This window comes from Ictalurus furcatus, chromosome 2, assembly GCF_023375685.1.
Source record: "Ictalurus furcatus strain D&B chromosome 2, Billie_1.0, whole genome shotgun sequence".
Lineage (NCBI taxonomy): Eukaryota > Metazoa > Chordata > Actinopteri > Siluriformes > Ictaluridae > Ictalurus > Ictalurus furcatus.
Window position 1 is genome coordinate 25,393,050 of NC_071256.1, and position 15,817 is coordinate 25,408,866.

Sequence of the window (15,817 nt, forward strand, 5' to 3'; positions counted from 1 at the left end):
GCCACAGTTGATTTAAGGATTTTAATGTCTTTTGCTTCAGGCCCCTCCTGACATCTTGAAACAAAAGTTTTGTCCTGCAGTGCTCATCCCTAGCAAACCATGTAAGGCCTCATTTTCTTATATATCAGTTTTATTTTAAACAAAAATTGTATATATATATATTTTTTTAATTACAAGATGTGTTTATGAGCAGTGAGTACATGTTATCATGAGAACATCAGTTTTAAATGGACAAGGGTTTTGCTGCTTCTTTTTTTTGCCATTTCATTTTTCCTTGCTCAGTCACACGGAGGTGTTTCCCCGCTCTTGGCATAAAGGAGAATGAGATTACTGTAGGAAACAGTACCAGTTTTCCGGATGGACAGGGCAAGATTGTAAAAGCCAGTGACCTACTGCCTGCTGTAAAGTGAGTATACACACACAAATACAGGTGTGAATACATTCAGTCACATCTAACAGAAGTTTGGAATATTTTGCATGGAATTTGGAATATGTTACATGCACAACATGTTTAATGTGTGTTAAAGCAACATATTCCAAACTTGTGTTTTGCTATTGAATAACAGTTCACATCTATGTTCTTCAACCTTTTGTAAACATTATTATGAAGTTATATCGATTATTGTTATTAAGATATGTTCATTGGAAAATACAAGTACACCATCCTTCAATTCTATGTTTCTATTTATCAGGGCCTAAAGAACAGGTCTTTCTGGGCCAAAAAGAACACTGCAGATTTCAATATGTAGTCATTTTTCCCAAAAAGTAAACCAACATTCAGATACTAGGTGGTGAAGAAATAAGTACACCCTTTCTACTTCCACAATCATTAAAAGAATAATTAGCAGCCATGTGCTAGCAGAACCTTTTGGCAGTTTGGTGTTTGGACACCCGGGTGTGTCTATATAATGCCAAGAACATCAGCCATGACCTCAAAGAAACAACTTTTTTGCTACTCTTCAATCTGGGAAGGGTTATAAGTAGAGATTCACCGATGTATCTGCAGATAAAGGCAATTTTTTACGCCTTCTGACGCTAGTTTAAAAACATCCGATGCTCAGGGCTGATTATATCCTGTCAATCAAAAGAGGGCGGGAAAATTTGTGCTGTGTGTAAAGATGTCTCTTGTGTGGAATGACAACATAACTGCAGTTTGTAATCTCTAAACCGCTAAAATTTTACACCGGACGCTGCAGCAGTGAAGTGCGAGTTTCGTGTCGAGTCGAATTTTTTTTTTGCCGCACTGCTCGTTCTGAAATAAAGTACACTGTTGAAAAATTTAAATGAAGATGAGTTGACTCTGTGTGTGTGTGTGTATATATATATATATGTGTGTGTGTGTGTGTGTGTGTGTGTGTGTGTGTATATATATATATATATATAATATAAAAAGCACAGAAAAATATTTGTAGAGTAGTACATTTCATATCCAGTTAATGTTAATATGTAAACTTTTTTTATATATATTACCAGTTTGATGTTCAATGATGAAGTAGAAATGCTTTTGTTTGTGGTGAGTGAATGTGAGACTAACAGGAGTTTTTTTTAGAATTAATTCTGTTAATATGAATTAATAACATTTCAATAAGTTTTGAAATCTTACTTTAATCTTCAGAATTTATTTAGTGTTAATGTTAGAGTAATGTGTTTTCAGTTTGAGACCAGTTTCTGTGAAATTATTATTATTATTATTATTATTATTATTATTATTATTATTATTTTAAGAGAAGGTATAAAAGGCAGAACCACCAAACTATAGGTATCTGCTGATATCACAGAATAATTGGTTATCTGTATTGGCTGGGAAATTTAGTATAGGTGCATCTGTAGTTATAAGGCCATCTCCAACCATTTGAAATTCACCATTCTACAGTGAGAAGAATTGTTTACAAATGGAGAGCCTTCAAGACAGTTTCCAATCTTGCCAGCATATTCAGTCCAAGGTCGGACCATTTAATGCTCAGAGGTATAAAGAAAACTGCAAGAGCTACATCATGTAACCTAAATGTTTATGTTCGTGACAGCACAGTCAGAAATAGATTGAGGAAGGGTGGCTAGGACAAAACCCCTTCTCTCAGCAAAGAATATGGCAGCATGTACATATTTTTTCACATGACTATGCATGCATGCATTCATACATGCGTAGTCATGTGGAAAAAATAGGTACACCCCATGGAAACTGTTGTGGGGATTTTTTCTAATCCACTTCCATGGATTAGACTTGTTTGTCCAGCACATCCCACAGATGCTTGATCAGTTTAACATATGGGGAATTTGAAGGACAAGTCAACACATCGAACTCTTTGTCATCAAAAAATTTGTTCCTCAACACTCCTGAACAATCTCTGCTGTGTGGCAAGGTGCATTATCCTGCTGAAAGAGGCCACTGTCGTTAGAGAATACTCTTGCCATGAAGGGGTGTCTTGGTCTGCAACAATGTTTAGGTAGGTGGTACGTGTCAACGTAACATCCATATGAAGGTTTTCCAGCAGTACATTGCCCAGAGCATCATACTGCTTCTGCTGGTTTGCCTTTTTCCCCATAGTACATCTTGGTGTCATCTCTTCCCCAGGTAAGTGACGCACCCAGCCTTCCACATGATGTAAAAGCAAACGTGATCCATCAGACCAGACCACCTTCAATTGCTCCATGGTCCAGTTCTGATGCTCATGTGCCCATAGTAGGTGCTTTTGGTGGTGGACAGGGGTCAGCAAGGGCACTCTGACTGGTCTGTGGTTACGCAGCAAGCTGCGATGCACAGTGTGTTCTGACCTCTTTCTGTCATACCCATCATTAACTTTTTCAGCAGTTTGTGCTACAGTAGCTCTTCTGTGGGATCAGACTAAATGGACTAGCCTTCACTCCCCATGTGCATCGGTGAGTCTAGGGCGCCCATGACCCTGTCGGCAGGTTACAGGTTGTCCTTCCTTGGACCACTTTTGGTAGGTACTAACCCCTGCATACCAGGAACATCCCACAAGACCTGCCATTTTGGTGATTCTCTGACCCAGTTGTCTGTACACAATTTGGCCCTTGTCAGTGGATCCTTACGCTTGCCCATTTTTCCTGCTTGCAGCACACCAACTTTGAGAACTGACTGTTCACTTGCTACCTAATATATCCTGCCCCTTGACTGGTGCCATTGAAACACGATAATCAATCTTTTTCACTTCACCTGTTACTGGCTTTAATGTTATGGCTGATTGGTGTATGCATACAGTGCCCTCCACTTGTATTTTTCTGATTTTTTTTTTTTAACAAAAGATCAAAATGTTAAACAATAAAGACAATTTTTCACAGCCTTGTTTGCTCATATTTATCAAGGGTGCCAATAATATTGGAGGGCACTGTACATACGTACATGCATGCATACATGCATAGCATTTGCATTAAACCCATTTAGTTCAAGTGACCTGTCAAATAGGCTAACTGCAATAAGAACTTGGTAATACACAGAATAACTGTAGTAAAAATTCATTTTTTTTTTTTTTAAATTATAGACCATCTGGTGACCTTTTAGCTGGCCTCATTTTGAGAACTACTGTCCTACAAGAGCTTGATACTTATGACTGATCTAAATGTGGTGTGATTTTCCATTAATTGCCATTCCACTTAAAGACAATTCATCCTTTTCTTATATTTAATTTTATTGTTTTTGCTGCTTGCAGGAATGCCACAATAGTTGCTGAAACTCGAATGGTGGTAATGAAGATCTTTGAGGATTTCACAGTGTCATGGTATTGGATAATCCTGTAAGTAAATAATAATCTGTCTTAGAAGAATATACACCTCATTCTTAAGTTAATTTTGTTAATTATCTGAAACCCAGTCTTATCTGGAATTTGATTATGCATGTACTTAAATTTGATGGCTAATATTATACAGTTGTTCCTCTACATTGATCGCTGATGTTATGTGAAGCTTATATTCTGTGTCTCGGTTGTGTTTCATTAGTGGTCTGGTGATCGCAACAATTTTGAGTCTGATCTTCATCATACTACTGAGGTTCTTGGCTGGCATCATGGTCTGGGTTATGATCGTCATGGTCATCCTTGTCATTGGATACGGTAGTGTCTCTGTCAGAACAACTAAGGATACATTTTGGGGGCTAAGATACTTGTGTGTAAAATCTGTCACTATTCACCAGTTTAATGTTCAGATGTGAATAGTGAATGCAGTTGAGAATTCTAGCCATATTATATAGAGTATACACTCACCGGTTACTTTAATAGGAACACCTGTACCCCTCCCTGCACATGCATGCAATCATCCAATCAGCCAGTCATGTGGCAACAGTACAATACATAAAATCATACAGTTTCACATGTATTAGTTAATGTTCATATTAAACATCTGAATTGAGAAAAATAGGATCTCTGTGATTTTGACTGTGGCATAGTGTTGGTGCCAGATGCGTTGATTCTCAGAAACTAATCTCCTGGGATTTTCACACACGACAGTCTCTAGATTTTACCCAGAATGGTACAAAAAGTGAGCAGCAGTTCTGCAGGTGAAAAATGCCTTGTTGATGAGAGAGAGTTTAGAGATGGGTATGACTTAACAGCATTACTATGGTAACACAAATAACCACTCTTTTGAGCAGAAAAGCATCTCAGAACACAAAACACATCGAACCTTGAGGCACAGAGCCAAAACAGCTGAAGGCCACATCAGTGTTCCCCTCTTGTCGGCCAAGAATAAGAATCTGAGGCTACAGTGGGCACAGACTCGTTGGGCATGAACCTGAACAGTTGAAGTTTGGGAAGATGTTGCCTGGTCCCATTGTTTTCCCCCAATTTTCAGCTGTCCAGTACCAGTGAGCCTGTACATTAACTTTGACCTGTATCTGCATAATTTTTTGCATTGTGCTACTGCTCAGTCAGCTTGATTGGCTGATTGGAATTATTGTGTGAATGGGCAAGTGCACAGGTGTTCTTATGAAAGTGGCTGGTGAGTGCACAGTATATAAAATGTGGCTGGACAGCTCCTGTACATCAATGACTATGTAGGTGTTTTTCTAATTTCTAATCTATCTTTCTAATTTAAATATGTATGAAAATATAGATTATATTTTGTGTCTAGCTGCTGGTTTGATCAAGTGCAGTGTGTGCAGGCATTAGTCTTTGCTCACTTGTTTTCTTTCTTTCTGTTCTGTGTAGGTATCGTCCACTGCAGTATGGAGTATGTTCATCTAAAGAATACCCCTGGGGCCAACATCACCCTGAAGGAGCTGGGCTTTCAGATGGACTTGAATGTGTACCTGCATATCAGACAGACCTGGCTAGCCTTTAGTGAGTCACCCAAAGTCACCAAAGCCCCCCCCCCCCCCCCAATCATGAACGCTGGTTGATAATAATTGAGCACAACTTCAGTTGGATCAGCATTGAGAGGCCAGAGGGTTTTAGAACGAGGATTAACTACCTCATATGTGATGTGCTAGAACAGAGTGAAAATAAAATTATAGGATGTGTTGCATGCATATGGCATACACTCAGTATTCTGCTCTGTTCATCTCTGCAGCAATCATTCTGGCAATAGTGGAGCTCATCATCATCCTGCTCCTCATCTTCCTCAGAAAGAGAATATTAATCGCCATTGCTCTCATCAAAGAGGCCAGCAGGTGTGTAAAGTGCATGGGTTCTATCGTAACATTCAATGTTAAAGCCTGATCTCAAATGAAAATGATTAGCATCATAAAGCAAAGAAGACTCCTTAACTATTTTCTACTATAAATTACTGTTCTTCTATTATTCCTGTTTTATAGCTACTATTTCCATAACTACTATTTTGCTACCCCCGTTGTACTATTTTTCTTTGTTGTCTGTATTTTGTAAGAGCGGGGAAAAACAGCTGTGGAATATTGAACTGGTGGTGTTCTGATTATTAATGCAGTATTCCTCTTGCAAATATGACCGTTCACTTTCCATTAACCCTTCTTTTTCTAGAGATATACCTCTGTTTTTGGATAGAGTTGTCTTTCAGCCATTATCTTTTGTGAACCAGAAAGCAATGACGAACAGTATTTAGATATTGAAACTGTGTTCAAATTAAATCTTAATTAGTGTGTAGAATAATATTGAGGCTGTACAACTAAAATTTTAGCACTTATATTTTACAGGGCCATCGGTCACGTGATGTCATCTCTGTTTTACCCTCTGTTAACCTTCTTTCTAGTAGCCATAGTCATTGCATACTGGGCTATCACAGCTATGTATCCTTCAGCTCTGCTTTAATTGCATACATTATTCTATGCCTTCTGGGTCTTGTTATTCCAGTCCCCATTTGGGTTTTGTCTCATGAGCCCTGAGCAGGTTGACAATAAGTGAGGACTGTTTTTTGGTCAGTGCAATTTTGTCATTAATGGGGCAATAGCAGATGGGTTTATATGGTGTTGGGTTTAAATCTAATGCTGTTTACTCACAGGCACAAGAAAAAGCAAAAAGAATGTTTTGCATGCTTAGAATACTAGAAATGACCTATCGGCTCAAAATGGTGACGATCGTGACACATGATGTACGTGTGATTGCTTGTGAAACATGTTTCAGGTGTTGATCAATGCTTGTTATATAGCAGATATAGTGTTTTTTCACCTTGGGAAAGTGTTCAGCATGGGAGCCTTTGTGGCTTCTCGATACCATGATGATTTTTAATTTTTTTTTTTTTTTAACCTTAATAGCTGAAATGAGCGCCTGGTGAGGAAACGGTCATTTATAGTTTCTATAACATATGACCGCTATAATGTAATGATAATGTTGAGCATGCCCAGTTGTGTTTTATTCTTTACTTGAATCCAATTTTGACACCTAATTTAACATTGCAAAGGTTCTTAAGAAAAACAGAATTTTGTTTTTAGTGACAGGCTTTAACGGTCATTGTAACTCTCCAATTGCTACAAAAAAGACCTTGACCACTTTGCTCAGCTTCCTCTCCACATCCAATGAGGCAGTGTACAAAGTGTTTAATCAGACTGAGTGCATTTATGCAAGCAACACCTGCAGCCCTGAGGTGAGTGTTTCAGTACACAGACGGAGTTGGATGGACAATTCTTTTGTTAGAATAACTGTTTCTAAGGAAACAGAAATCAATAGTTGTTGCATTTACTGTTTTCTGTCCTCAGAATATCTTCTGTTTTCTAATGTTAGTGGAAAATATGGTGAAAATAAAGGTAGAAATCGACTTCCATTGAGTTGGTTTTCTGTATAAAAAGAAATTGAATAAAACAGGTCATTTGTTTGTATAGTTATATATGGATATATCTGTCGCCACACACTGGATTGTATGTCCAAAAAAAAGGTTCTATTTACAGTTGATTTTTTTTTTTTTTTTTTATTATTCATTTATTTTTTTTATTCAGCAGCAGTTTAATGCAACATGGCCTCACTCTCAGCCATAGACTTGCATTGATGTATTGTCATATCAAAAATTATACCTGCTCAAACTGTTAAAGCACAAATCAGCACAAACACAGCACAAACAAATTACTAGTGTTTTTGTTTTTCTTGATTTTATACCTCTGACAGGAAGGTACTGTTGAATTTGGTTGAGGACCAATGTAATACAAACATAGGGAAATAAAACCAGTTGAGTGTTTTGTGTTTTGATGGTTTCAGAACTACACCAGCTCTGAAATGAAGAAACAGTGCCCAGAGTCTCAGTGCCTTTTTGCATTCTACGGCGGCGAATCTGCCTACCACAAGTACCTCATCTTCCTGCAGTTCTACAACGTCTTCCTCTTTTTCTGGTGTGCCAACTTCGTGACAGCCTTGGGTCAGATGACTCTGGCGGGTGCCTTTGCCTCCTACTACTGGGTGTTCAACAAGTCTCGCGATATGCCTGCCTGCCCAGTGTTTGCCTCACTGGGTAGAGCTCTCAGGTATGTGACAGAGCGTGAGAATGTCCTTCCCTATGTCTATGAAAAGAAATAAAATGAAACAATTATAGGATGTTTGGTTTATCTTGTAGCCCAGCTGGTCTTAAGACTGTAGTTTATTTTGTTGTTCTTGCACATGCTTACCCTGGTTTATACAGATAACAGGCAAATTAAATGTAATATCATTGGCTCTAATATGCTATGGGAGGTATTTTCCTGGCATGTTATTGGTCCGCTTGTCCCTTTAGAGTGAAGCTTCACTAGAAATCAATACAAAGTTATTCTGACTGATCACCTTCATCCTTTGAGGAAGTATTTCTATCTTAATGGGATAAAAATATTTTCATCAATAGGGCAAGAGGTCTGACTGAGTCATTTGATAATGGTATGAAAATGATTTTAAATTGTTATTGTCTTCACCGTCATCAGACCTCAACCCAGTTAAACACCTATGGGAGATTTTGGACTGACGTGTTAAGCATCACTGTCTACCACAACCAATAAACAGCTTTTGAGGAGATACCATTTACCCAGTTCCTGATGCTTGTAGAATCTGAGACAGGGACTAATTATATTGCCCTTTTGCCCCAACTAAATCCAATACGACATTAGAACCCATAGCAGTTTTTGGGAGTGGGCAGGGCTAGTAGATCATGGGTAACCAGGAAGCAATGTTGTTTAATAGGTCAGGACGTCAAACCAGCTATAGTCCTGTCTTTGTATGTATTTATATTTTGTGTGTGTGCCGTTGTTTATAGGTATCACACAGGCTCTCTTGCATTCGGTTCTCTCATCTTGTCAATCGTCCAGGTCATCAGGGTTCTGCTGGAGTACCTGGACCACAAACTACAAGGTAAACCGAAAGCACCTACATAACCTTCAAATCAGTAATGATCTCCTCGTCATCAGCAAATTCATTGTGTTAGCCATTTATTTTTATTTAAAAAAAAAAAAACAAAACACATTTGACGTATGACCAGTTTCCAACAGTTTAATTCATTTTCATTTAACAGGCAAACAAGGTAGAGTGTCTTATACCATTTAATGAGTTGTGTGTGTTTGTTGAGAGTTTCTGGTTTGTCTTGACAGTGGCACAGAATAAATTTGCCAAGTTCCTACTCTGCTGCCTCAAATGCTGCTTCTGGTGCCTGGAGAAATTCATCAAGTTCATCAACAGGAATGCTTACATCATGGTGCGTGTTCCTGACCCTTTTCGTTTTCCATGCCAGTGTTTTATTGTATCTCAACTGAATTACATCTAGACTAAGCAACATAACTTCCCCTAGCTGCCTCTAGTTTCATCTTTTACATTTGACTCTTTGATTGAGTAAATTTACAGATGCAAACTAATAGAAATGCATAAGCTGCAAGCTTTTACCTAAAGTTGTGATAAAAACATGGAACCTATACCAAAAAACTCGTGTTGTCTGTGGTATATTTTGACACATTTGGCTACAGATTAATAGATCAGTGAGAATATGGAAATACAAACTGAAATTCAAATAGTCTGCCTGTGAAAAACTAGCCCACTAGATTACTTTGATAATGTTGGTGATATTGGGTTATATGAAAGGTCAGACATCTGAGAATTTACCAATTGTATAATCACAGTTTTGGGGTAAGGTGTAAAGATGAGCGATTCTTAGTCTATTCTTAGTTTTAATAGTTAAACATTAGAGATCTTTTTGGACAATTAATTATTCTCCATAGATTATTTGGTTTAAACCACTGATTAATGTGTTTATCTAAAAGACAAATTCAGATGACTAGATTTAGATTAGTGCGATCTGTATTATCCCTGTTAGCACGTTCGCCTCACACCTCCAGGGTTGGGGGTGCGATTCCCGCCGCTGCTCTGTGTGTGCGGAGTTTGTATGTTCTACCCGTGCTGCGGGGGTTTCCTCCGGGTGCTCCGGTTTCCTCCCCTAGTCCAAAGACATGCATGGTAGGCTGATTGACATGTCCAAATTGTCCGTAGTGTACGAATGGGTGTGTGAATGTGTATGTGATTATGCCCTGCGATGGATTGTCACCCTGTCCAGGGTGTACCCCGCATTGTGCCCCATGCTCCCTGGGATAGGCTCCAGGTTTCCCTGTGACCCTGAAAAGGATAAGCGGAATAGAAAATGGATGGATGTATTATCCCAGAACAACATATGAACAGTGTTCTCTGCTCCCTCAGGTGGCCATTTATGGGAAAAATTTCTGCACTTCAGCCCGAGATGCCTTCTTCCTATTGATGAGAAATGTGATCAGGTGGGTAATGCCAGCAAAATAAACAAACAAAAGAGAACTTCATGGCTATTTTCTTCATTTTAACCTCTATTCTTACTGTTTTACTCTTTCAGGGTGGCTATCTTGGACAAGGTCACAGACTTCTTGTTGTTTTTGGGAAAGCTCCTTATTGTGGGCATTGTAGGTAAGTGGATGGTGTTTCCTTTTTTAATAATAATTTATTATTATTATTATTGACGTGTCTTCCTATCAGTATGGAATCTTAGGATCATCGGTCACTTTGACCCATGCTACCAGCTAGCTACAGAAATGTTCTTTTGATTGTTTCAAATATCCTTATATTGTTTTTTCTCTGTTTCATTAAGGTATCATCTCCTTCTTCTTCTTCTCTGGGAGAGCTAAAGGAGTGGATGTTGTACCCAATTTGCACTATTACTGGGTGCCCATTCTGGTGAGGGAATAGCACTTGTAATATGCGGAGTCAGTTCTCTTTAGCCATTGTAATACAATAAAGAAACAAAATCTCCATCAGTAATTAGTAGAAAATCTGTTTTTTAGCTCACAGTAAATGTTTAGATAAAAAGTTTATAATGTGCTTATGAATTCCTTAGTCAAAAGGAATTTGCAGATTAAGTTTTAAGAGATGATTACTTTCAGAGGGAACAATTCCTAATTATGTTAACAGTGTAGTGAAAATAGTTTTTTTAGAGTATAAATGGCATTGCCTACATGGACCTGGTTTATTTATGAATATATTGGTCCAATGGTGAATCTACATGAGAACAGCTTTAAGGCTTTCTTGAGCATTTCCCAGGATCCGAAAGTTGAAAATGCTATTTTTAGAAACAAAAACACAAACAACGGCAGTGTTCAGGATTTTGTGTGTGTCGTTACACAGACGATCGTGGTGGGCTCCTACCTTATTGCCCATGGCTTCTTCAGTGTGTACGCCATGTGTGTCGACACACTCTTCCTTTGCTTCTGTGAGTACTGGATACAGTTTAGTACTGCATTTCAAACAATACTGTACTACATTACTAGGCATACACTGATCTAGTTTTATGTGTATTATGGCATTATGTAAAACCTTATCTACTGTATGAAATGCTTCAGTATGCATTTATCGTATACTGTAATTGTTAAACATGTTGGTGCGTTACTATTATCCTGTCATACCAGTGTATGCATGAATTCTACAAAGTAGTTTCTTAACCCTTTTCACTAACTGTCTACACTATTGAGCTGTGCCATCTAACATGCTACTCTGCTGTCTTTTAGCATGATTCTGACTTTTTCCTGTTTTCCTTATTTTTCTCTTTCTTGTTTGTCTGCCTGTCTCTTCCCTTCACGTGCCATCCCCTTCCTGTTTTCTCTGGCCACACGTCTAACATGACCTTACTACTCTCCTTTTCTTTTTTTAACTCCTCATTGTACACACCCCAACATACGTACATGAAAATTCCGCCCATGCACACATGCTCTGTCCTACCTTCATATTCACACACGCGCAAAAGGCGAGGACCTGGAGCGCAACGACGGTTCTGCGGCTCGACCATATTACATGTCGTCTACGCTGCACGAGATCCTGTCGAAGAACACCGAGGAGCCCGCTGTCAATTCTCCATCTTCACCTCAGGAGGAAGAGGTCCCGCTGAGAACACAAAAGGCCGCCATGGAATGAGACTAGGCTCCAAAGATTAGTCATTCTGTCCATTTCTTTTTTTGAGTGAACAGATGTTTAGATCTCCTCACATTTTGCAAAAAGAGCGCTCACAATCATGATCTGGATTATTAGTACCTGTCGGTCTGTTACTGTTATTATGATTGTGTGATTAATTCATTGGCATAGTGGTTGCATAGTGAACTTAAAATCTGGAAATTGGGGTGTTGATTGAAAATTTTTTTTTTTTTTTTTTTTTTTTTTTTTTAAATGGTTGCAAGTGAGACAGAATACAACTGAGCAGTCAAGGGGTAAGAGCCTCACATGGACCCCACAGTGGTGGTATGCATCTTGAGCAGGGAATGGCAAGTCGTACGTACCAATGTACATTTCTGAGATTCCCCCATTCTCAAAAAAAAAAAAGACCCAACAACCCTATTATAGGCTGAGGAGAATGCATGTTGTATGTATGTAATATATAGCTTAAACTATAGCTGATATTGAATTGGCATTGATATTGCCAGTTTATTAGACACCCTTAGTTTATACCTACATCATTCACTGGATCATTTTGGTGCATCTGTTTGAGTGCAGCCCATTGTACATTGAAGCTGTTCTGGTGGCTCGTGACACAGTGCTAAGACACTTTGTTGGTTTTTCCTTTAATTTGTAGCCTGACCTGTATATAAAGAATCCAGGGAGTAACTGTAGTGTACTTCAGTATAATATATATATATATATATATATATATATATATATATAATAATAGATAGATGGATAGATGGATAGAGAGAGAGAGAGAGAGAGAGAGAGAGGTAGTATAAGTTGCAGCATGTTATACAAAAATTCCATAGAAACACTTTGTGTTTCTCAGAAGAACTTTACACAACTGAAGAGCGTACCGTTTCTTTGGAAACTGTGTTTATATGCAGCTAAATGTAGTATCTTTACAAACTATATACACTCTCCAGCCACTTTAATAGGAACAGATATACCCCTGTTCATTCATGGAATTATTTAGACAATCATGTGGCAGCAGTGCAATGCAGATCATCTCTGGCACCAACATCAAACTCAAAATCACAGAGATGGTAAAAAAAAAAAATTCCAATTCTATGTTTGATGTGAACATTAACTGATGCTCTTGACCTGTACCTGTATGATTTTACACACATTCTCCCTGTGCTTCAGGGTTTCCTCCGGGTGCTCCGGTTTCTTCTCCCAGCCTAAAGACGTGTTATAGGCTACTTAGCATTTCCAAATTGTCTGTAGTGTGTGAATGGGTGTGTGTGAGAGTGCCCTACAATGGGTTGGCACCCTGTCCAGGGTGTCCCCTGCCTTTTGCCCAGAGTGCACTGGGATAGTCAACAGGCTACATGTGACCATGTGTAGGATAAGCAGTAGAGAAAATGGATGGATAGTTTGTAGGTTATGTCAAGCATCTTGGAGAACTAGCCGTGGATCTTTTCTGGACTTTTTCTGTCTCACTTGCTCTATTTTCTGCAGCTATCAGACCCATTCAATGGTTTTTATTTATTTATATGTTTATATAATATATATTATATAATATAATAAATATATATATATATATATATATATATATATATATATATATATATATATATATATATATATATATATATATATATATATATATATAATTTTTTTTTTAAATCTGAAAATTTTCCTATTATCTAATATAAAATAGATCCATAGACATGACACCTTGGGGGGGGGGGGGCACTGAACCTTTCTCTTTAACTACAGAAGCTCAGTATTCCCGTAGTGTATCCAGGTTTACTTTCTATCTTGTAGAAAAGTTGCACGGAGATGAAACTTAAACATGTAGCGGCAGGTTGTTTCCATATTTAAGGAAAGTGTGTCTTTCAACCTTCAAGAGGTGCCACTTGTGATATGAATAATACACTGTTAATATTCTGCTATGCATTCACTTTGTAGCTGTAAGTATTTGTCTATTAATGAAATATGCCAATAAGTTGATACTCAGGCTAGATTTTGCTGGATTTGTAATTTGTAATGTCTGTATTTTAATGCAAATGCTAACACTAAGAGCTGTTCGTATGTTTGATTTTGAATGCCATTTGCATTTAGATGTGTTTTCACTGTTATTTTCTATTGATTTTGACTAAATGCTAGTACTTTTGGGCTGATTTTAGTTTGATGTACCCTGTGTAGAATTGCAATAGCTGCACTTTTTCCAGACACTAAGTCTTATCTCGCCAAAGAAAGCACCACTTTGCCTTGAACTGTAACCATAAAGAATATGCCCTGTTTCTCAAGAAGGATTTCTTGTTCAACTTTGTTCTTCTTTCCTTTCTTAAATGTCAGTTGAGAGTGGTACCTTGTAATCTGTCCATTAAAATGTATGTGTTAATTGTTTTCTTGTTGTCTTTTTAACCTGATTTTTTTTTCTTTCAAAAGAAAATGGTTCTTAAGCATTTATTAGGATGAAGCGTTTTTATATTTGCTTATGAATTAAATCTAGTAATTAGATGTAAGTGTTTAAACATGCTGTTGATTTCCTTGTACGATTTATTTTTAATGAAAGGCTAGAGAGAGACTGTGCTTTTTTTTCGCTCGCCGTCTCATATCCTTGCTTGTGTTTTGTATCTCAACCAGTGGAAGACCTGGAGAGGAATGACGGCAGTGCAGAGAGGCCTTACCTAATGCCAGAGTCCCTTCTTGAAGTCCTAAAAAAGAAGAATCGCGCCAAAGAATAGTGAGAGAGAGCTGACCTATGCTCACCACATGCGACCGTGTACTCCAAGGGCTAAGTGTCTGTACATACTGTAGTTAAGTGCCTTAAATGCATGCATGATCGTGGATGTGCTGTTCACCTGCCCTTCACGCTAAAAAACAAAACAAAACAAACAAACAAAAAAAAAACAGCCTGTTAAGACTGTCCCTATCTTCTATGCAAGTGTGGACAAACACATGCTTTGTATTTCACTTTAATGTTTTTTTTTGGTTTTGTTTTGTTTTGTTACAATGCCTGAATAAAAACAAAATATGTAATAAGCCTTTAATATGTTGCTTTATAATGGTATTTTTAGCAATAATTTTCATTATGTTTAATGTTAAAAGAAATTTTGTGCTAAAGCTTTTAACAGGGCAAGCTTGCACGATAGTAAAGATTGCCTGGTTTTTTGCTGTTTGGGTTAACTTTATATTGGTCATTGTTGTTAACTGCCTTTTTTTATATAAAGAACTTTTCATATGTGTAATAAAAATGAAGTTAAATGTTTCTTTGTCTTATTTCTTTTATGCAGGATGAGCATTTTTAATCGCTCACTGTGAAAGTGAGTGATGTGGATTCCATCCTTTCTGTTTGTCAAGGCTGGGTCAGTTCTCAAGGTTTTTCCTGTGCTACAGTCATGCAGTTATGCATCAGTTACATACAGTGGTGCTTGAAAGTTTGTGAAACCTTTAGAATTTTCTATATTTATGCATAAATATGACCTAAAATAACATCAGATTTTCTGCAAAGTAGGTAAAGAGAACCCAATTAAACAAATGGGACAAATATTATAATTGGTCATTTATTTTTTGAGAAAAATGATCCAATATTCCGTATCTGTGAGTGGCAAAAGAAGGCTTTCAGTATCTGGAGTGACACTTGTGCAGCAATAACTTCAACTAAATGTTTCTGGTAATTGTTGATCAGTCCTACACGTTGGCTTGGAGGAGTTTTAGCCCATTCTTCCATACAGAACAGCTTCAACTCTGGGATCTTGGTGGGTTTCTCATATGAACTATTTGCTTCAGGTCCTTCCATAACATTTCTATTGGCTTAAGGTCAGGACTTTGACTTGGCCATTCCAAAACATTAACTTGATTCTTCTTTAACCATTCTTTGACTTGTGCGCTTAAGGTCGTTGTCTTGCTGCATGATTCATTTTTTCTTGGGATTCAGTTCACGGACAGATGTCCTGACATTTTCCTTTAGAATTCACTGGTATAATTCAGAATTCATTGTTCCATCAAATATGGTGAGCTGTCCTGGCACAGATTCAGCAAAACAGGCCCAAACC

At 37.8% G+C, this 15,817-nt stretch overlaps 1 protein-coding gene across 3 annotated transcripts in view; it reads left to right on the top strand.

Moving 5' to 3' along the window:
- LOC128599218 (choline transporter-like protein 2) overlaps positions 1-15,030 on the top strand; it is a 30,409-nt gene extending 15,379 nt beyond the window's left edge. For 2 of the 3 annotated variants that reach the window (XM_053610720.1, XM_053610711.1), the window contains exons 7-22: positions 41-101; positions 283-406; positions 3,669-3,752; positions 3,955-4,067; positions 5,160-5,291; positions 5,521-5,620; positions 6,119-6,211; positions 6,921-7,005; positions 7,611-7,873; positions 8,629-8,723; positions 8,960-9,063; positions 10,053-10,126; positions 10,219-10,289; positions 10,471-10,556; positions 11,004-11,088; positions 11,620-12,486. In XM_053610720.1, the coding sequence (XP_053466695.1) occupies positions 41-101; positions 283-406; positions 3,669-3,752; positions 3,955-4,067; positions 5,160-5,291; positions 5,521-5,620; positions 6,119-6,211; positions 6,921-7,005; positions 7,611-7,873; positions 8,629-8,723; positions 8,960-9,063; positions 10,053-10,126; positions 10,219-10,289; positions 10,471-10,556; positions 11,004-11,088; positions 11,620-11,786 (1,737 nt within the window). In that variant the 3' untranslated portion in view covers positions 11,787-12,486. Of the gene's footprint in view, positions 1-40; positions 102-282; positions 407-3,668; positions 3,753-3,954; positions 4,068-5,159; positions 5,292-5,520; positions 5,621-6,118; positions 6,212-6,920; positions 7,006-7,610; positions 7,874-8,628; positions 8,724-8,959; positions 9,064-10,052; positions 10,127-10,218; positions 10,290-10,470; positions 10,557-11,003; positions 11,089-11,619; positions 12,487-14,405 lie in introns of those variants that run through there. The other variant, XM_053610728.1, reaches the window with a different exon arrangement.
- Positions 15,031-15,817: the final 787 nt, after the last annotated feature.